At 35.4% G+C, this 23,132-nt stretch overlaps 1 protein-coding gene across 1 annotated transcript in view; it reads left to right on the top strand.

The window, feature by feature from the left end:
* Positions 1 to 22,912, top strand: part of LOC110457889 (excitatory amino acid transporter 1-like) — a 32,204-nt gene extending 9,292 nt beyond the window's left edge. Inside the window, exons 4-5 of the mRNA XM_021509344.1 lie at positions 21,600 to 21,699; positions 22,722 to 22,912. Of these exons, the coding sequence (XP_021365019.1) occupies positions 21,600 to 21,699; positions 22,722 to 22,912 (291 nt within the window). The remainder of the gene's footprint in view (positions 1 to 21,599; positions 21,700 to 22,721) is intronic.
* The last annotated feature ends 220 nt before the right edge of the window (positions 22,913 to 23,132 follow it).

Here is a 23,132-nt window from a genome sequence, read left to right as displayed (position 1 = left end):
GTTAAGAAAAGATGCTCTATCGGATAATCTGAAGAACGATATTCTGAAAAATAAGTATCCCAACCCCGAAGTATAACGGTTAAAGCTTATTCTATCAATAAAGGTATTGAGAAACAGACTTGATGAGATATATCATTTAACAAACTCATTTGTGTTATTGATTACATGTTGGTTACAGTGTGGAGTAGCGATTCCACGATTTTAATATTAAAACCTTCAATCGGGAGAATTTTCTTTTGAGTAAATAAAGTATATTGTTTGTTACTAATTAATTCGTCGGAGGGGTTCATCCTTGAGTAAAGTACACTGATGTCCTTTCTTAATAAATGGATGTGTCGGAAGTGTTCCGTATTGGATGGGAAAAGGAACGTTTATGGACCTTTTATCATAGCTTAGGTAAGGTAAATAAAAGATAAAAGCAAAACAAAACAGCTGTGTAAGCTCCTCTGATTAAGGTTATGACAAACATTTTATAGATATGTTAATTTGTATTATCTCGGTCAACTTTTAATGAATGTTTAATGGGATTGAAAGTTTTCAATACTTTACCTGATCTTTTTTATCAATATGAAAAGGGAACGTTTGATGAATTTTTCATACAAACTTAAACATTGTTTAAATGACAAAATAAACAAAATGTATGCTTATATGTTCAACCATCATTTTTTGTTGTTAGAATATCAGCCATCGGAGTATCTATAGGGGCGGCAGCAATTCCCGGTGCGGGACTTATGTACATGACAGTGGCTGCAATCGCGGTTGGACTTCCTGCTGACCAAGTTCTCTTCACTGCTACGTTTGACTGGATTTTGTGAGTTATTCAGTCCGTCTTGTTACTTTCATACAAATTTTCATTTTTTTGTTTTTTGATGAAAAGTTAAAAATATGCTATTGCTTATGTAAAAATGTATCTGTCGAACACAGTCTGTATAAAACGACGATGTATGGGCTATATTAAACCTTCGACCGACCAAAATGAAAACCAAGCACAAGTCGGTATGCATTGACCCTGATATCCTATGTACTCTCAACGATCTGCATATGCATGCGATTGTGTCGGTATAAAATAATCTCTTTACTTGATCTTTGTCTAGAACACTTACATGTCTTGCTTACAAAGCGAACTCAGTTGTTTGATAACCAAGAAAACTCTATACTCTTTCCTTGCTTTTTGGGAGACGAAATACTGGCTAGCCGTACTCCTGTATTGCAGTCTTTCCAAATACATGATAACTTTACGGACCTGCCTAGTTTGTACTTCTCAAGATCACATATAAACATTGTTCCAATGCTTGCTCTGCAAGCTGCTCAACCAAGCCGTTATCCATTGCATCTGACAATGAAATAAAGTAAAAATAACGTGTTTTATTTTGAATTGTTTACATAACATTTCTTATTGTTTCTAAATTCAGTGAGCGATTTCGGACAATGGTCAACGTTGCAGGAGATTCATTTGGAGCCGGCATCGTCGATCATTTAAGTTTTCCCATGCTATCACGTGACAAGACAGACTCGAGGAATGCATCAGGAAGTCAATGTCAGGAAGTAGAAGAAGAAAACAGTTTAGTTTGACAATAAAAGTTTTTTTTTAATTCCCTTTTTTGTGCCTACTCTACATTTATGATCTAAAATTGTTTTCATTTTTTACATCAATATGTTTGTTTACATTAAATGGAAGTATTTATCCTATCGTTATTGTCTGAAGTACTTATGTTATTTTGTTTTTACATCGTTACGACAGGTTTTGTCCCCACACTTTCGCGATTGGAGATTCTCAACGCAAGGGACACAACTCTGTAGTCGAAACGTTTATCAAACGAAATCTATTTAAGGGAAGATAACAACATTGTCGAAATGGTAAGCAGGGGCAGGTGACTCTAACACTGAAAAACGACAGTGGAATTCTTTAGTGTTTTGCTCTGCCTTGGACGGGGATCCTTACGGCAATATAAAGAAAGCAATGAGGAATGTCAACTGTTGTTCAATTATTTAAAAGTCCCTCAGCAGACAGTAGTTATTTGTCTATTTTTTTTTCAACAGTCGGTCGGAGCTTAGCTTCCAGGGTACAAAATACACATTTTCATACTGAAATCATCAGGAGTGGTGATGCTTGTAGCTATGATTTGCACCTCTGTGGCAATTACCGGAAGTTTGTCCTCAAGAAATGTTGCAACAAAGACTACATCAGGGCCGTGTCAACACCTCCGGCTGACATAAACCGACACTGTGCAGTTACCTGAAATAATATCTATAGGTTTATGGATATGTCGTGTCCGTCTGTTGCTATATGAGGAACAAATACTCATTGACCAGAGCCAATGTATAGACGGTAAGGCTACCATTGTCTTGTATAACTGCTCATGTCAACATTGTTAACTTGTTTCTTGGTAATCGTTGTCTATAAAATAAACACGTGCCGATCAGCGGGTCTATGGAATGTCTGACGTCACCAGTTTAGGTGTTTATAAGGTTCTCGAAAATGCTCGAAAAAAGTTCTATAAGACTTACCTGAAGACTAACAACTCCTAACAAATCGTCCCGTACAACGATTAAATTTGGACACACAATGTAACAGTTTAGTGGGTAGACATGTTAGGTGGAAATCCTTTGGCAAGACACTGTCGCTGTGTACTCAAATAGTATCCAGCATAGTATATCACCAGTCACGCCATAAGAGTACTCTAGTATATCATGGTCGATGGCGTCAAATGCAACTGACAAGTTCAGCATGATAAGAACTGCTCTACATTTGTTACTAATTTATTCTTATCTAAAGCTCAGCCAGCTGGACATTCTGACCTTCCATAACCTTACTGTCCTGCCGGCAACACAGTAAACAGATGGGCTCCCCTCTGTGCCTAATTTACATGTACTATATTGGGTATTGGTTCCTTACTGATAATGGAAAGAGTATGAGCTCAAATCCTAGGACCTAGCGTGGTCACATGACATGTACTCTTTGTTCTAACAGTTCTAACCAACTGCCAAGTTGTTTTCTGATGGTCAAGCTATACAGTCATATAGTCACCACCACCATTATTATGTTTATTGGTTGCCTGTCACTGTATCATTCATCCCTTGGTTGACGCTCGGTCAACTGAAACAGCTTCACTCTTCACTATTTGGGCCTATGGCAGTAAACTGTCATCATTTTATAACATGTAACATGGATTATTAATGATGCCTGTCTGCTGCTATACACCCCAAATCGATCAATCCAACTCCAGAACCTAGGGTTAGCTGGACTGTATACATCAACTCTATATGGCCCAGGCAGTAAGTTGAACTCCACGCCTACGTGATGTGACTCCCGACTCTAGCCGACTTCCGGACATTTAAGCGACTAGGCTATGGTTTTCCATGAGCTTCGGGTCAGTCAAAGTCGTCCAGGTTCATGTTCGAACCGGGGTGTTGGCGACAGCTTTTCAGCACTCTGCTCTTCCAGCACTACGGGGTCAACAGCTTATCGGCTATTCTCCACCAGGTCCAAGGGAGGTACTGCTACAGGTGATAAGCACCCTTTATCTGCAGACTTGTTAATAAATTATCAGAACCACAGGCATGCTCAATATGTCTAGAGAGTCTAGAGATAAAAAATAGTCAAATTTGCAGACAATATAATCAAAGTATGAAGTCAAATTAATTATTTTTGCAGATGATTTAATTGAGGAGTAAATGATACAGCTATTTAAAGTTCTATTAATATTTGAAAAAGAATCTGAGGCTAGAGTTAACAGTATTAAATAAAAGGCTTATATATAGGGCCATGGAAAAATGGAAACTGCAGTTATTACCCAGACTTACGTCATTGCAGAGCAATAAATAATGATAAAATATGGAGCGATATAACTCTAAAAATGAAGAACTGCTCATAAATATGTCAAGCAAGAAATCGTATCCCTCCAATAATACGTCATCAATTTTTGAGAAAACGACGTAATTTTCTCACACAAACCAATGATGTAACAATCCATACCTTTTCACAAGAGGAGATAACTCTGCAATACGTAAAGATGGAATATATTGATACATGAACATTAAAAAAATCAAACAAAATTGCTTGCTTACTGACCAACCCTATTTTTCTCTGGAATGTTACCGGAATAACATTTTTGTTTCTGTTTTAGCCTAAACATTAACCCTTTCTCAAGGAGAGATGAATGATCCAGAGGAAGCAAAATATTCATAAATTTGAAATAGGCCTACAGGACTCTAACTCCTGGCAGATTAGATCCACATGTAATTCATAAATTTGGCTTGCATTTGACCATGGAACTTTTCTTCAAAAAATAACTGAAATGGTTTAAAGGTTAATATGACGAACAAAAGGCATTCACAAGACGTCAACACCAAGACTTTGATAACTAAAAAAAAACATTTTTTAGCTGAAGTTCACAAATCATAAATGTAATACTCACTGCCTACCAAAATGTAAAGAACAAATTAACAAGGATACATATATTTATATAAAATGTACCAAGTAATGGGAAACGAGTGTATATAACTAGTTGTTTATGTTTATACATGTTTGCAGTATTTACATAATTTCAAGTTGGACTATTATTTCCACAAGGATTTGAACCTGGGTCTCCCACCACAGAGTGGCGAGTGTGATGACCACCACACTATAGAAATATATATAGCACAACTGAACTTTCCTTTCAAGATTTATTTCAATTTAAAAAATGTTTTAACCTTTGCATTTATATTTACATTCTCCTTCTGCTTTTCTTATCACATTAGAAATTAATATACTCGTATTTTGAACCAAATGTATGCCAGGCTCAGATATATACTAGTAAAATAAAAAAAATCCTTAATTTTCCATTAATATTAATTACAATTCTGCAATATAATTGTCAAAATAAGATTGCACACATATACTGGTACATGCAATTCAAATCCGAATACACCTCTATACCAAATTTCAATTTTATATTTGAAAAATTGACAGAGTTATGATGAATTGAATTTTACGATCGGCGGTGTGGCACGTGTGTATACTGACCTGTACAGTTAAGAAAGCATCGCCACACAATATCTTTAAAAATACTTACTTTAGTAAGCGACATAAGAGGACATGTTATTAATAAGACTTTTATTGGTATATATTCCAAATTTCAGCTAGTTGTTTGAAAAAAATGACCGAGTTCTAATGAATTGAATTTTTACGATCGTCGGCGTGGTGCCACGCATGTGTGAGTAGAGCTCTAGAGATCCTGAAGCGTCTTCAAATATTACCTCTAAAATTAACCTATAAAGTAAGCGACATAAGAAGATGTTATTCTACAGGGGCTCGGTTTCAGGATACTTTCGGTTAGTATTAAACCTATACACACCAATAGATAACAGCAACACTTTTTATCGAATCCGGTGTTTAAACACATTCGAAAACCTGAGGGTATAAAAAAAAACCTCATCGCCCTCATTTTTTATAAGGTTTTAGAATGTGTATAAACACCGGATAAAAAGTGTTGCTGTTATTTACTGGTGTGTATAGGTTTATAACTAACCGAAAGTATCCCGAAACCGAGCCCCTGTGTGTTATTCATATGACTATGATACACCTATTTGTACCAAACTTCAGCTAGATATTTGAAAAAATTATGATAAATTGAATTTGTATGACTGGTGGCGTGGCATATGACTGTAAAGAAATCTACTGATCGTGAAGCGTCTTCAAACTATATCTCTAAAATTAATCTAAAAAGTAATCGACATCAGACGATAGGTTTTTGTTGTTCAAATGACTATAACACACTTAATTGGATGCACAAAACCAATACATCAAAAATTCAAAAGCTTTTAAGGGTGTATCAGTTATGAAATTATTTAGATTAACTCAAGACAAATTTATATTAATGATTTCAGCTTCTGAAAACAAACCTAACATGTTCACAACTGCAAGGTTTTTAATACAATACAGTCAAAACCTGCCATACTACATGTTATATGATTTTGTAAAGTATACACTTAACTTTCACACCTCTATGCGTAAGGCTATGAATGCAAATAACATATTAAAGCAGTGCTCGTCCTTGAAGTTGTTAAAAAACTAACAACTCAAATATGTAAACACCTCAAAAACTTGATATTTAAAAAGAAAAATATCTTGACTGGACTTGATCTCTGAGGAAGTGTTAGGTCAATAGTCTCATGTAGGTAGGTGTTTGTGACCAGGTATCTCAGTGGTCTATGATACGTGTTTGTGACCAGGTATCTCAGTGGTCTATGATAAGTGTTTGTAAACAGATATCTCACTGGTCTATAGTGAGAGTTTCAAACCAGGTATCTCAGTGGTCTAAAGTAAGTTTTCGTGTCAAGGTATCTCAGTGAACTATATAATGTTTTGTGATCAGGTATCTTAGTTGTCCATAGGTAGTGCGTCTGTTACTGTTCGTGACTAGGTNGGGGGAACCGCCGCTTCAATCATCAAAGAAATCGATTGCCGTTCAGAAGTGATAGATTCTGGGGTATACTGTACCGTTCATACTTCTGTTTAAATTTAATAATGTTTGTTGTGTCGAATACCAGAGAAATGTCGCAGAATGCGAAAGTTTATAGTGAACATACACCGTTGCCAACTTGAATTATTTTATGGCTTCACACCCGCCATCAACGTCTAGTTTTCTTGCTAATAAATAGATTATTTTGACATACGGACTAAACATAATTGCCTTTTGATATGTGTTCGATTGCAACATGTGGTTTTAAGTGAACCCATATCTATGTTATCTAAGTCCGTGGTCTGACCGCTTCTGAAGTGACTAGACTGGCACAGGCCTAGCTTTCGTGAAGCCGACGGTTTCTTGTTGTAGACCTTTGAGTCAAACATGTCTGTGATGAGGTCAAAACTGGTAAAATTCACTCCAAACTCTTGTTGATAATATTACATCGGATATATCCTCTCGCGTTCGGTATTGCATGCTTTACGGTGAAGTTTTCTGTTCCGGTCTTTTTTAACCAATCAGAATGTGGCAAATTTTGGAGCCCGCAAATTTCAAACCGCAAATATTTTTATTGCGAAACCTGATTCGTCAAAAACGTCGATAACCATAATTTTCAAACCCGTTTTAGGGAAGAAACACTTCAAACTATGACGAATAAGTTTGCAAACATCATATTATCTTGGGAACTCTTGGCTGGCGCAGCCTGTCAGATCGTAGGAAAGATGCACGCCTAGAGATGTTCCATAATATTCATCAGGGCACTGTAGCCATATCCACGACTGACAGGATGCACCGAGCCAGAGGAATTCCTAGAAAGTCCCACCAGGTCCAATACCAACAGCAATACTCGAAAACACTAACTAGACAACAATCATTTTTTCCTCGTACCATACTAGACTGGAACAAATTACCATCTGACATTGTTAATGCACCCACTTTCAACTCTTTCAAATCATCTCTTTCCAGGCATACCTATACAATTAAAGATGCAGAGTAATTAGTTACTTCAACAGACTTTACATAATAATTTACCACTTCCCTTCTTTTCCCCCTTTTCCGAACAAGCTTTGTCGGTGGGGCTGCCCAATCAATGTCTTGCACGGACCTCTCTCTCGGACTCTCCTCGAACAAAATTTTTCCTTCTCTTAACTTTAACTAAGTGATTAATTAACAACTATTTTGCAATATATATCGTCTGTCATTTGTGCTGCATAAACCCAACTTCGTGACAAAATCTTCAATTAGTTGAAGGTGGTCACTATATAGTAGAACTAGAACTAGAAATAAGATACGATTTGAAACATATTTTTTATTCCCACAGAGATGTTTAAAACGGCGATTGTTTATCTTCTGATATATTAATAACCAATCAGAGCGTCACAAATTTTAAAGTCCGTTCTGCACGATGTAAAGAAAAAAGATCGCATAGTATTGTAGTTTCGTTTTGTGTTTTGCTTGAACTATATATACCACGCGTGCACGCGTACGATACAAAAAGCGCTCGATGCGCTCGCTATTACACACAAGTCTCTCATAAATGGGGTTGCGTGCTGCTTACTTAATATTAATTAATATAATTATTTATGAAGAATGATATACACAACCATTGCGATCATGTCGACACAATTGATATAATGAGTCAAAAACCTTCTACTTTTGATACGTTAGCAATTTCCCAGATGTTTATCTACCATATACTACTACTACTAATAATACTAATAATTCGGGGTTCTTATATATACCGCTTTATCACAATCTAATTCGTAAGTCGTCTCAACATTAGGGATTTCAGGTCACGTGGTTTTAACCGGTGACAATCGCAGTGTTGAGCCGGGATTGATATGTCCGCGTCTTTCAACTCGTAATGTTAATTTTATAAAAGGCAATTAAACAAATAAAATGCATGTATCGAATCATCAAACCTTTCTGTAGAAGTAGATGGTATTTGATTGTTTGTTTTCAATGAGTAAATTAACTAAATCGGCGTTGAAAGCGGACCGGTGCACTGTTGACACTGTTCTCATCGCTCGGCACCACTGCCAGCGCTCGGAAGGCGGAGGGTAGCCTCCGATTGGTTGATTTTCAGCAGATTTTGACCTGGTTCCCAGGGTCAATATCAATATAAGGAAATAGTCGGATGTTTACGCGTTACGCTCCAGTTCGCGCCTTTACTATACAGCGCGTAGTTTGAAAATGGCAAGCCGGTAAATGTTACAAAGTGATTTTTACATTATTTTTCTTTGGGATCGTTTTATGCGTGATATGCAATTGAAAATTTATATTATTATGGATATTTTGATATATAGATCATAATATTTCAAAAAGAATAACTTGGCTGAAAAATGAATTTAAAAGCGGTACCCCAGTCATATGTGACACGTAGTATTTGCCGTGTCCATTATGTAAAGCCTTGTTAGCTTGATGTTACTTAATCGAATTATAATTGTGCATATTTGTCATATATATAACATCATAATCATGCCATTTTGTTTTCTAAATCATAGAATTTTAGACAAAGTAATATTGTGTAGATTTATTAATATAAAATATGATTTAAAATATTACACTAAATTAGTTAAGTCAATACAACTTTCATTATTTGTTTTAAGTTGACTTAGTGATCAATAATGACAATACATGTTGATTTTTTATTCATTTACTCTTGGTGTTTTAATTTATTTTCTGTCTGCTTATTTTCTGTTTCATCCAATTATTTGATGTTTAACTCTTTGGTACTTTGGATAAAGTAAATGATATATTAGTAAAATTTCACTTCAGTTTGTAAAGTTCTGAGAACAACCTTCTTCAAAGTTAACTGTTATTTTGCTACAGAATGTTAAATATCGCCGTTGAAGATCTGGCCATTGTTGGGATAAAATTTTATGGAGATAAAGAGCTGGCAATCAATACTGTATATCGGTTGGAGATGGATACAGACAATTTTCATGACCCAAAGGCTGTAGCAGTAAAATGTATTGGGACCGAGACATGTGTGGGCTACCTTGAGAAACATTCAAGTCGCCAAATTTACCAAATTCTGGAAAAGAGACTTGGTTATAGGGGTCAATACTTCTTAAAAATAAAATCTCTACTACAAAAGAAGCATGGGAAAGAGTTCCAGGCATGTTCAATGTTGGTCAGAGTGCAGGACTCGCAGGCAGATATTGCAATGGGTTTGGTCAGTGGACTGAATTATAGAAAATTGAAAAAAAAAAAAAATCCAAATACAAGGACTCGTTAAAAGTTCTTTCAAATAAAAATAACCTATTCCATTTAAGCAATTTATTTTGTTTTATAATTTTTTTGCTCAGTTTCTTGATTTTCAGTTTTCCATATTTTCAATGACTAACTATATTTATCTGGATTCAGATTCTATTGTATTTTTCCTGTATTTCCTCTGTAGGTTGTCGTTATCACTTGGACCATATTCTGATGAGGCCGGTCTCACCATTTATGATATTTCTACAAAAACTGTAAAATCAAAATTTAATATCAACAATGGAATAATTCATGAAATTTTCTCCTACTAGCACTCTTTCACAGAAGCAGCAGAAATTATTGTTCATTTGATGACAGACAACATCCACTTTCAAAAATGTAATTTTGACAGTTTGCGAAAAAAAATTCAACTTGTGTTTAACAAGGTAAAACTTTTGAAGAAAACTGGACAAAAACAGATTTTTTCAAAATATGCAGCAGGTATTTTTGAACCACCAACATGGTTAGGGGTTAACACTACAGAATTGCCATCTACCCAGCAAAATGTTGTTGAAAAGATACAAGAAAAGGTCATAGACGTGGTTCAAGAGAACAGAAATTTGAAAAGAGAGTTGGATGAAAACAATGAAGAAAAAAACTACCTTATAAATGAGGTAGAATTGTTAGAAAACAAGTTAAATGTAAGTTTAACAATTCTTAAGACTTTACAAAGTACCTACTTAGAAATCATAAAGACACATTCCATGGAAAAGGTAGCTTTAGAAAAGGAAACATCTAAGCTACAAGAACAATATGACAAAGTATCTAATTCATTTGATGAAACAACAATGAAATTACAAAATACCAAACAAAAACTTGCCAAATATTATGTCAGAAATGTAAACAAAAGACAAAAAAGACTCAAGGAAAAAAATGATGAACTTAAGAAGGAACTATTAGATGAAGGGAAAGAAATGAGAAACATGAAGATACAGTAAAACAATCAAGTGAAACAATTAACAACCTTAAAACAGACAAACATAAGTTACAAAAGAAAATCAGTAGTTTGAAATCAAAAAACCAACGATCACAGCAGGCCATGTGTAATGATAAAGAAATTGGTGAGCTACAGGAAAAGATCAAGCGTTGCCAACAACGCATTTCAGACTTAGAGCAGGTTAATGTTTTGTTGGAGAGTGAGAATATAGCCACATTTGAAGATGGCAGATATATCAATGAAGTAAGAGAGACCGTAATGTCTCTTCTTACAGAGTGCAATGTTAGTTTGAATAAAGTAAACAAGGTAATTGAAACAGTTCTAAAGAACTTAACTGGAAAACTGCCAGATCGCTTGCCTAGCATGGCAGTGCGATCCAGATTGTACATAGAGGCTAAGGCAGTGGCTCACCAGCAAATTGTTCAGGCAATGCTTGCAGAAAGCATTCATGAACAATTTGTTGGTAACACATTGCATTCTGATGCCACCAGCAAATTTTTTATCCATTATCAGTCCTATCAGATAACTACAGGTGATGGTACAAGCCTCAGCATAGGATTGACAGAACTCGGTGGATCTGACAGCCAAACCATTTTTAAAAGTTTTCAGGAAACAATTGATGAATTGGCAACATCTGTTACATCAAATGACAATGATAAAAAAGAGAAAATTGCCCTTCTAGTAACATCAATCATGAATACAATGTCAGATCAGGGTTCTATCAATCCTATACTGAACTCACTCATTGCAGAAATGCGCACAACTTTTTTGCCAACTGCTATTGAAAGCTGGGACTCTCTGGATGATGTAACTCGGGATCATCTCCGAACCATGGGCCATTTCTTCTGTAAGATGCACTTGGTTGTCAATTTCGCATCCGAGTCTGACAAATCTTTAAAGATATTTGAAACCAACATTACTGACTCGGGCCGTAATCCGCACAGTTTTGGTGGTTCAGAGTCCGGTGCTGCCCGCCTGGTGCGAACTGCGGCTAAAGCATTGACTGTCCATGGTTCGGAGAAGGCTGGGGTCACATCATACTGGGAGTCGTTCCTAGAAGAGCAGAATGAGTCAAATCATTTAGTTACATACCGTTCCAACCGATTCAATATTCTTTACTATGACAGTGCTGCCCTTTATTACCACTTGAACCATTTGAAAAGTTTTTTGAATCAATGGCTTACACCAAATCAATTATTAAAGACTATTCAATTTATTGTAAATGAGAAGCTGTATGTTGCTGAAATCAGAGCCTTGGGGTTGGTTGATAAAGTTATCACTGGCCCCATGTGGAGGTTATTTGAGTCTGAAGGCTCCATTCTGTCTCTGAATCCTTACCTCAGTGGTGTGTTGGGGAAACTTGAGAAATGGGCTGGAAATGCGTCACCAATATTTGATGGCGATGTGTTGTTTATTGATGTACCTATTCATAAAGATGAGCTTTACCATGCTTTGTTTGCTGAAACTGGTGATCCAGAACTTGACTCCCTCACTCAGATGTCTTTGGAAATAATTATTAATGCTATAATGATAATTCTAGACAGGCAGGCTAAGGATCAGCTTCCTGGAGGCAAATACTATAAGGATAACTGTAATGATGACTTCAAAAAGCAGGCTGCATCAGTACCAAAAACAAACACCATTTCGGAACGAGATTTTGGTAGTTTAGACACATTACTACGGATGAAACCTGCATGTAGCACTGTCTGTCTAGAATCTATCATACTATGGACCAACAACAAAACCACCTTATGGCTTGATAGTCTTGACAATGAGGAACGGAATCAAGTTCTGGATATCGCCAGAAAGAAAGCACCTGAACTCAAAGAGTTGTTTTATGCCAAAAAACTGAAAATAAAAGGAGAAAAGTTAAAGAAATTGAAGGAAAAACAACAAAAAAAAAAGAGGACAAAGATAAGAGACACAGGGTTGTAGTGTCAGATCTGACAAATGATTTAGTAAAGTTGGGTGGTGTGTGGACAGATTCAGGAACTGTAGACCAGAAAATTGATGAAATGAGAAGGGAGGGAGAAAATAATGTTGCAGAAGCTGTTCTTACACAGGTAAAATTTCAAAAGGAGGTTCTTCACAGTAACGGTCCAAGAGAGCTATTTCAGAAAACAAAAAAAGGGAAAACCTATTCCGAGTCTGATCTTATACAAAATCTGAAAGAGATTATTGCATTAAATGGTCAGGATTCCACTTCTTCTAATGCCTCTTTGGTCATCAAGCCCATCCCTGAAATAAAAACTCATGTTGAATCTGTTAGGATGTCTGTTAAATCAAAAATAAATGAAGCTAGGCATAAGAGGGTGATTGACCAGCAAAAAATGCTTTTACCAGCATATCTAGAATCGCCTGAAAAATTGGTTGGGAAAAAAATCAAGCACAACTGTAAAACTGACGTTGGTTCAGAATGGTATGAGGCAAAAGTAGATTCAATCCACCAGAAACAAAATGATCCAGTGAAAACCAAATATGTTGTGACATATAATGAAACACCAGACGATGAATTTGTGTTTGATCTCTTAATGGATATCAAACGTGGTGATTTGATTGTGTTGGAATAATCTTGATTAAAATATTTCAGGAAAAAGAACTCAGTCTATTATATGTACTGTATATGTACTAATACATTTCTGGTGAATAATTGGTATAATTATGTTAAATGTGTTTCAAAAAGAATTTTGGTAAAATTCTGCTGGAAAATGCAGAATTTTGACATACAACTTGCATATTTACTTGCTGAATTCATTTTCGCTGAAATTGCATGCCATTTCCATTTTGGCGGCCATTTTGGATTACATTTATAATGAAAAAATGTGATTTGCATGATTATTTAGTTACACTTATGCTAAGTAAACAATTTTGAATGACAAAATACATTTGTTCACAATTTGGCAAGAGAAAATATGTGGTTTTGGTATTTCAAGCCTCGTCCTTACTGTTTTCGCAGATTTCATTGGTGGCCATCTTGGATTTCAAAATGGCCGCAAAAACTAGTCGCACATATGCATATTTTGTAATATTGCATAACTGTCACTTGTTTTCTTATAGAAAAAATAAAACGAATCGGATGAAAAGTTTTTGAGATATGTTTAATTTTGTTGCCATTAACACTGATTTTTGAGCATTGTCGGTGCCATATGGGTTAACACTATATATAGAGGCTTTGTCACAAAAAGGACCGAAAATCCCAAGACAAAAATTTCAATATCTCAAAAAGTTGACATCCAAATCTAATAATTCAAACACTAAGTTCTTTGTCTTGATTTCTTTTTTCATATGAGCTATAATTTATTGCCTATATCTTAAAACCAGAAAATGACCTGAAATCCCTATCAACATGCACAATCAAGGGAAACCCACATTTGAGAAAGATTTATGTTTTCCTCGGTTTCTGAGAAACACAGATAACAACTCTTTGCTGTCAAAATGAACGAGACCAAGGGGAACCTAAATATCAAATTAGAGAATTACCCCTTAAGTTCTTTAGAATTATAGATACCAAGTATAGAAAGAGTCCAGCGGCGAGCAGCTCGATTTACAACCGGCGATTATTCGCGTTACAGTAGTGTAACTGGGATGTTGAACGAGCTACACTGGCCACCCCTACAGTAGAGACGGAAGGAGAGTCGACTAACCAGCCTCTACAAACGCATCCACAACACCAACGCACTGATCATACCACCATATATCAGTAGTAACACCAGAAGTGGACGGAGACAACATAATCACGGCTATATCAACATACGATGCAACACCGACACATACAAATACAGCTTCTTTCCAAACACCATCATATAATGGAATGGACTACCATCAGAGGTCGTCGAGCAGCTGACTGTGGTCCACAGTCATCTTGCAGAGTGAATGTGGATCCTGTAAATAGTTTTAACTTTTTAACCTGTTTTTAACGAACTTATGTAGAAGTCACGCCACACAAGTCTACCTGCAAGGTGATGCTGTTCGACAGCCCTTTGCAGTATCGCTGTAAATGTAAATGTTAACCCCTGCAGGTCGGGGATCGAGAAAAGAATATAACTACTGTTACCCACTGCATGTATTGTAAGAGGCGACTAATGAGGGGAACGTTTGCAGAATTTTGGATTTACTTGTGTGCCCTCTACTTGGGGTTCTACACTATCCTGAACGAATGTAAATGCCTAACCTTAAATGTTGCACAAACAGGTGGTACAATATAGATAATTTAAAAAATGTTGAATTATCAAAAAAACGCTTACCGTGAGTCGGACAAATGTACAAGTAAATAATACAATTTAATGAATTTTAAATGATACAGGGATACAACTGCTGTTACACAGAAGTATTAAATTAATAATCAGTAATTAAATCGGTAATAGCCGAGTCTGTTAGGGAACCAGGTGGCGTGTTCTACTGACGCACAGAAGGGTGCTATATAAATGTTGTATATTATTATTAATATCATTATCCCCCGCTTTCACCGAAACGGGGGATATTAATACGGGTCTGTCCGTCTGTCTGTCACGCTTCGTTACCGTACAATAACTACAACAAATATTAACCGATTTTCTTCAAACTTGGTCACAGGGTTAAATGCCCTCTGGGCTCGGCCAAGTTCGATGACCAGCGGACCCCATTAGGCGGAGTTATGGCCCCTTGAATAACGAAAAACGTAATTATCTGCTGGGTTTTGTTTCTATAACAACTATAACAAATGTTAACCAATTTTCTTCAAACTTGGTTAGATTTTTATGAAAATTGGTATATAGGGATATTAGGGGACTGCGAATTCAACCGCATCGATTTCGTTGCCATAGCTAAAACACGAAGGCTTCTGATTAGTCGAAATTTAGATATTGTTAGATTGTGATGAAAATTTCTATATAGGGATACTAGCTAGGGACTGCGAATAAAACCGCATTAGTTTCGTTACCATAGCCACCACACGAAGGCTTCTGATTGGTCGAAATTTAGATATTGTTCGATTTTGATGAAAATTGGTGTATAGGGATATTAGGGGACTGCTAATTCAACCACATAGGTTTCGTTGTCATAGCAACCATATAGCAACCACAATAAGGCTTCTGATTGGTGAAAATTCAGATATTGTTAGATTTTGATGAAAGTCGTTACAGAGGGGTATAAGGGGACTGCAAATTCAACCGCATAAGTTTCGTTACCATAGCAACCACATGGAGGCGCTTCTGATTGGTCGAAATTTAGATACATATTTTTATTTTCATGGAAAAAATGTATATAGGCATTAGGGGACTGCGAATAAAACTGCATAAGTTTCGTTACCATAGCAACCACACTGAGGCTAATGATTGGTCGAGATTTAGGTATTGTTCGATTTTGATGAAAATTGGTATATAGGGATATTAGGCGACTGCTAATTCAACCGCATAGGTTCCGTTGCCATAGCAACCATATAGCAACCACAAGAATGCTTCTGATTGGTGAAAATTCAGATATTGTTAGATTTTGATGAAAGTCATTACAGAGGGGTATAAGGGGACTGCAAATTCAACCACATAAGTTTCGTTACCATAGCAACCACATGAAGGCTTCTGATTGGTCGCAATTTAGATATTGTCTGATTTCGCTGAAAATTGGTATATACGGGTATACAGGGACTGCAAATCCAATCGCATACGATCCGTTGCCATAGCAACTACACAGAGGATTCTGATTGGTTGCAACTTAGGAATTGCTCAATTTCACTCTTTAATATGTACAATGTAAGTGTACTATGGCAATGCGATCCTTTTCTGGTGCATCTTTGCGACTATTGGGGCAGTTTGGGGGACATCTGTAATGGCTACCATTACAATTAGTACTTGTTGCTGTAGGAATATATTGTTTAGATGTTTCAACCAAATTCCGTATGCACATCCAACTCATGCTAAGTTTGCCAACCGATGTGATTTGTGCATATTTACGAATAATCAATGAGGTATAGGGCTTTTTTTTCTTCAAGTTTCAAGCTATAAGTGGAGTCTCTAAGGGCAGAAATTTTGCTCCCGTGGGCATTTTTTGAAGGAAGCAAGAAACCATAATAAGTTGATAGTATAGGAAGAGTACTTAAAGAAAATGATTGTTGTCAGTCGCGCATGCGCGTCACGTCGGTTTTATGACGTCATCATTATGGCCGCGGAGATATTCTGCTTTTATTTAAATTCACCAATTTTTCTGCGTAAGTTACCAACGTTTAGGTGTTGTGACAAAAATTGACATTTAAATATTTAATAAACACATATTTGCATATTCAAAAAAAGCTTGCGCTTTCTTAAAACATTTATATGCAACTTTGTGGTTATGTCTCAATTGCACGATACTCACATGTTTAAACCTAACCTCAATAATGTTAACCTACAATATGTCCTTCAAGCGGGGGATATAAATTCCACTAATTTGCTTGTTATTATAGAAGTGTCGTCACAGTCCTTTTTCTCATAGACTTTTAAAAATGTGCTTGCACAATGGAAGTCCAAGTGAATAACAATGATACTATTCAACTTTCAGGAAGATTCGATCTACATACCTCTTCAGCTCAATGTTCACACACAATATATGCAAACTATTTAGTAATTATACTAGTTCATGGATGCAAATTCAAATGATATGTTTAAAATGTCTCTTTTACGATGTTGTTTTGTAAGTGTTACAGCTGTTGTGTTCAATATTAACTATATTTGCCAGAATGTTTGCATTGCTTTATATGTTTTTAATCAGTGTTTGTTTCACTGTTAGATAGGCTCTTAACGATGTTGTTAATTTGTTTGATAATAATAATAATAATAATAATAATTGGAGGTTCTTATATACCGCTTTATAACAACCTAGTTCGTAGGTCGTCTCAAAACAGTTCACAAATTATTATCCGTGGTTATATGGCCTTTGCAACCAGCCAATATCTTTCTCAAGCATACAGCCGGTGCTGCCATGCGGCGCTCAAAGCTAGCATTCTTCAATTCTAACACTGCCCAACAACGTACACATTTTAAGCTGCGTAGACTGGAACAACAGGAGTTAAGTATATTTCTCAAAGATACAACACAGTGCCGTGCCGTACCGTGACTCGAACCCGCAACCCTTCGGTCACGAGCCCTGCGTCCTACAGTTAGACTACCGTGCCCCGGTACCTTGCTTTTATATAGCTGGTTATGATTGTATGTATTTTAACAATGCATATTATATGTTTTAAAAATAATGAAACAAATAAGAAAACATTTTATTTTATACATCTTACCTTATATCAGGGATCAACAAGCTTATGAACAGGCTTAGGGGCGACACGTTTCTGTTGACGATGCATCTCATAAAGTAATACATGCCCGCCTTTATCCAGCGCCAGACACTGATGCTGACGCTGTTTCACCCTTCTCTCATTAACTGAGATGAGTTGTGGTTAATACACATCTATATTAAAATCTATAAATTGTATTGATTTTTTATCAGTATTCACCATTTGACATTATTTCTAAAAAAAAACGAGATAACGGTAATTGGATATGTTTTATTGCCAAAAGTTGGCAGTAGTTTCTTATATCCTCACAAACACGGGGAAGGGGATTAAAACAGGACGTATTACCTGCACGGATGGTGATGTATTTCGTCGAACATTGTGGGGAGTTATTTGTGACACGTACCGCTATAGAGGATATAAAGAGTATGTAACACATCTTATATACATATAACATAACTAATAATCTCAATCATAATAATGGTTTTAATTATTATTGATGACAAAACTGAGTCAATGACTAGTCGTGTTAAATGCGGCCAAGTAGTAAATAGGACGTACAAAAATCACAGAATGGTCATTTAGCAGAACATCCCTAGGATAAAACATGGACAGAAATGTTATATCCCTAAGAATAATTCGTTAAAAAGTGGGAAAATATTTTTTTCAAAAGACAGTAGCGAAATTTAATTCTTAATTATTGTTTATATATACATGTATTCCATACATATAGTCATTGAAAGGTAAAAAAAAACATATTTTTTTTGTGAAACACAGATTAATCCAGCTATTCTTGAATGGATATCTGTAGTGAAACCAAGGGATAGTATCAACAATATATACTATGTTCGGTAAATGACATATCATTATTGTTTAGTGTATATGATAAACGAAATTGCAAATGGTTCTCGTTATATTTAATTGAATCAAGGTCTGGATGAATTTTTTTCTTATGCTAAAGCTGTTCTTTTATAACTAAATAAAATAAATGATTTATATTTTTATTTCATTGCGTGAATTCGTTTAATTTGACATATTCAAAATCAATAAAAAATGTGCAATTTTGAAAACAAAAATCTGAAAAAATTGTAAACGCAACATTTTATGAAGTTAAAATTCTACAGCTGTTTGTACAACAACTGTAAAGTGTTGCTTTATTGCTGAGGTTACAGAAGAAAGGATAATAGATTGTTTATATCGTTCACAGAAAAATGATTTTTTCTCATTAAACGACCACCCACTACATCAAAAATACATTCGGATTCGGACCTAATGTATGTACCTACCAAACCTTTGAAAATCCGTATACTCTATATCAATGTCCTTTCAGACAATGTTTTACGAAATCAACTGTCCGAGCAGTCCATTTAAATGGACACATGAAGCTACAGATTTTGATGTCGATGTTAACAACCATGACTTGTCTACGACACCATTATACATACACTTAATCTTGGTTTCAATTTTTATTATTGAAATGCCTTGTCGTTCAATGTCTATACCTGTATATACAGGTATTTTTTTTTTATCAAATACATGTATCTATGCTAATCAGTTTCTCACACTGATGGTATAAACACGGAGAACGGTGAATGGTGTTGAATGTGTTTAATGTTAAGTCAACCCAGATAGACACACATATTCGTACGGTCTACTGATTGTGTGTGAGCCGTCTTCCAAAACAGTGGTTTCTTTATGCATTTACGTTTAAAAGATAGTTTTACATTATGTCTTATCTTTATGCGATTCATTCTGCAATAGCAACTGAAATCAGAAACTTTGTTTTTTAGCACGTAATAACAGTATATCACATATGCTTTTTTCAGTTCAAAGGTGATAATAGATTTCGGGATCACGAGTTTAGATTTCTTAATATAGATGTAAACAAAATGTTATAAACTAATATTTAACTTCGAATACGGTGATTTTCCCCGATATTATTGATATTTCACAGATCGCTGACTAACTTTGCATTAATACTTTCATGTGTTCTAGTACTATCGTTAGACTTTGGTAGCAGCAGCGTCGACAATGGTTGTACTAAGTAAATCCAGATGAAATCTCTATCAGATAACAATTGACCCAAAAATATCACGGGTGTTTCCTCGACAAACACGTCTGTTTTCCTTCCTGCGTTTTAATCCATACCATTCATTTTGTTTCAATACGGTATTTTATATATGTACTGGTATTTTTTTTTCTAGTAATACCCGTTAATATAATCCTTCTATCGATGATTAATGTGTGAAACAATAGCATTTTCCTTTTCCGCAAACCATCGAATTATATGACAGGAGAATAGAAAGGCAATAAATCACATAACTACTTAGACATTTCTTTTTAACGATGGTATCTAGAACATATTGTCCTTCATGCAAAAAAAAATGAAATGACCGTGAGCATGTATGGTGTTGAGTGTTGTCTTAGTTTATGGCCATACCAGTTATGTTCGTTTTTCTTTACTGCTTTAGTTGTAGACTTGTGTTTCTATTGTTATTAGGGTACACATGTAGGTAGTTGCTCGTTTGCAATCTCTCATTTTCAATTTACTATTGCTGCTATTATCTAGCTGCAAATACATAGTCCGCAAACAGGAAATGAACAACATGACAAGGGAAGTAACTCTAAACATTGGTGAAGTACCTCTTCATTGCTATTAAAGGTCAAAATAACGAATAAACAAGTGTAAAGTGGTAGATTTACATGAAATATCCAAGTAAAGACTACTTCACAGAAACATCAATTTTGCTGGTCGATTTAATTTAAAAAAGCTTTTGTTTGATATCCTAGATGGCGACATTGAATAGACGCAGAACTGGTAATGCTGTAGCGAATTTTTTCCGGAGAAACCTGCTTGTTATACTTATATTTATGTCAATGCTATTTGGAATCGTACTCGGCTGTGTTTTGAGAACAACGGGGTCACTTGTGGACAGAAGAAATCATTTTTACCTCAAGTTCCCCGGGGACATTATGCTCAACACTCTACGGATGGTGTCTGTGCCTCTTGTTGTCTCCAGTATTGTCTCGTACCACAGTGTGTGGTGTCATCACTGGCACCGTCGCCATTGTTGTTATTTCTATTGGCAAGGAAGCAGCAGAACAACCGGGAAGAATTTCTAATAGCATGAGCCAACTAGATTCCGTTTTGGATATGATCAGGTAAATTCAAAATCAATTTATAATTGAAATGTATCATATTATGCTAAATGACTTTCATATTGTTATATATCATACATGTATCAAAATAAATATAGATATGATATACCCCGGTACGTAACCAGTACATATACCGGAACTGTATTCACAATGGCAGTGATAGTGCCAGACAATATACTTATTATATAATATGGGTTTTGTTACGCTAGCAATACTCTCGCACACTGATACGCTGACCGTCGGAAGTAGCGTTTTCTGTAATACTTAACAGCTCATCATGATAGATACATTATTTGGAATAACACTGTATAAGACTAACGCAAAAAGCTCCCGCGATCAATGTTCTTATTCTCATGATTTCTTTTTCAGAAATGCTCTTCCGGATAATCTGGTGAAAGCAACATTTTCAAAGGTGATGTTTCTAGTATTCATTGGCGGATATTTACGTCTAATATTATCTCTTACTAAACAATAACCGGAAATGCACGTCGAAGATGATAGTGAGGAATTGCTTAATTGTTAGTTTTTGTAATTGTGAGTAAAGTTTCACCAATCTATTTTTCAGAAACAAACCGTGCTTTCTAAACACAATGTGGAGATCGTAAATGATACTGGGTCCGTCATTTTCAACAACACAGAGGACATTGCAGGACGAAATTGGTCAAGTAAGATATATTCACAATCTTATCGTTAATTTAAATATTCGTAGTAAATAGCATTCTTTGCTTCCTCCCTTATTTCTTCCCTGTAAACCATATATAAATATGTAAATCAAACTCTTAAACCAGCAGATTTAGATTTTCCGGAGTAATTTTTAATTTTATAACTCCATCTTCGAGCTTTAAAAATGTGTTTGTCTTAAATGGCTTGTGGTTTTAAATAGAGATATAGAAATTAGCGGTGATAATTGCTTTGCAGTTTAATGAGGCTTAATCAAAGCCGTAGTATGGTAGTACCCGAAATAAAGTCACAATTAATCTTATTTTTTTAATGCAATTTTTAAAAACGTGCATTATATAAATGACAGAATAAGTAAAAAATGTAACAAAATAAATCATCACATAAATAATGCATTGACCCATGATACCGTTTGCTGACTGTAAAAGATATTTTTTTAATAAATTTTCACCAGTGAAATATCAGAAATTATCAGTGTGATAAGATATGCATGCAGTGAAGATATACGAAACGTTACATCTTCACGTGTGATGATGTAAGGTCTAATATCGATTTTTATGAACCGATCAAAATGGCAGTTTCTATTTGTTGCTGCAGATTTTCTATTCAGCTGCAGATGAAGCGACTGTAGAAAAAATGTTGTTTTTTATTTATTATGTTTGGTACATACACTCACTTATAAGCTTTCCTACGTAACTTCAACATTTAGGAAATCAAATCCTACAAGAAAATCAGCAAAAAACGGTAAAATGTTGTTGAGTAGCAGATTACAAAGTTTTACTTAAAAAAAAAGTAATAGATTGAAAATTTAATCATGTCTCCGTTGAATACCATATATATTTTATAATTAAGGTTCACACGTGTGAAAATTATCAGTGTATTCTGCCATACTTATGAAATACATATTGCATTCAACTGAAACCCATTAAATATCCGCTAGTTATTTAATGCCACGAGCACGAACGTACAAACGATTTTTAATGTATATGAAAACACTTTTAAATTTCAGGTAGTTTTATGGCTGTTGAGGTTCCGACGGTTATATCTGTCCCCGGTACCAACATGCTTGGATTAATTGTAGTGTCCGTCTTCCTCGGATGTGTTCTGTCTAGTATGGAGGACAAAGCCAAACCTCTCGTGGACTTCTTTCAATGTATATACCAGGCCATGATGCGGTTAATCTTAATATTTATTTGGTAATAATGATATACACCTGTTGTAGTTTTAAAAACAACCCAGCTGTTAATTCAACAACTGTTTTACTATTTTATTGAATTTATTTTACTTCATTAACGAAATACTTCTCTCTTAAAGGGACATCACGTGAAAAGGCGTTTTTTTTTAATGAATGTATGTATTGTATGCACTTCCACTTATGTTACCTAGCTATCCCCATATTCATAGTCCGTTCCAAATGTCC

The sequence above is a fragment of the Mizuhopecten yessoensis genome, unplaced genomic scaffold, assembly GCF_002113885.1.
Source record: "Mizuhopecten yessoensis strain PY_sf001 unplaced genomic scaffold, ASM211388v2 scaffold9369, whole genome shotgun sequence".
Classification (NCBI taxonomy): Eukaryota; Metazoa; Mollusca; class Bivalvia; order Pectinida; family Pectinidae; genus Mizuhopecten; species Mizuhopecten yessoensis.
Note: the sequence above shows the minus strand (reverse complement) of the source record. Positions and strands in the feature narration are given on the sequence as shown.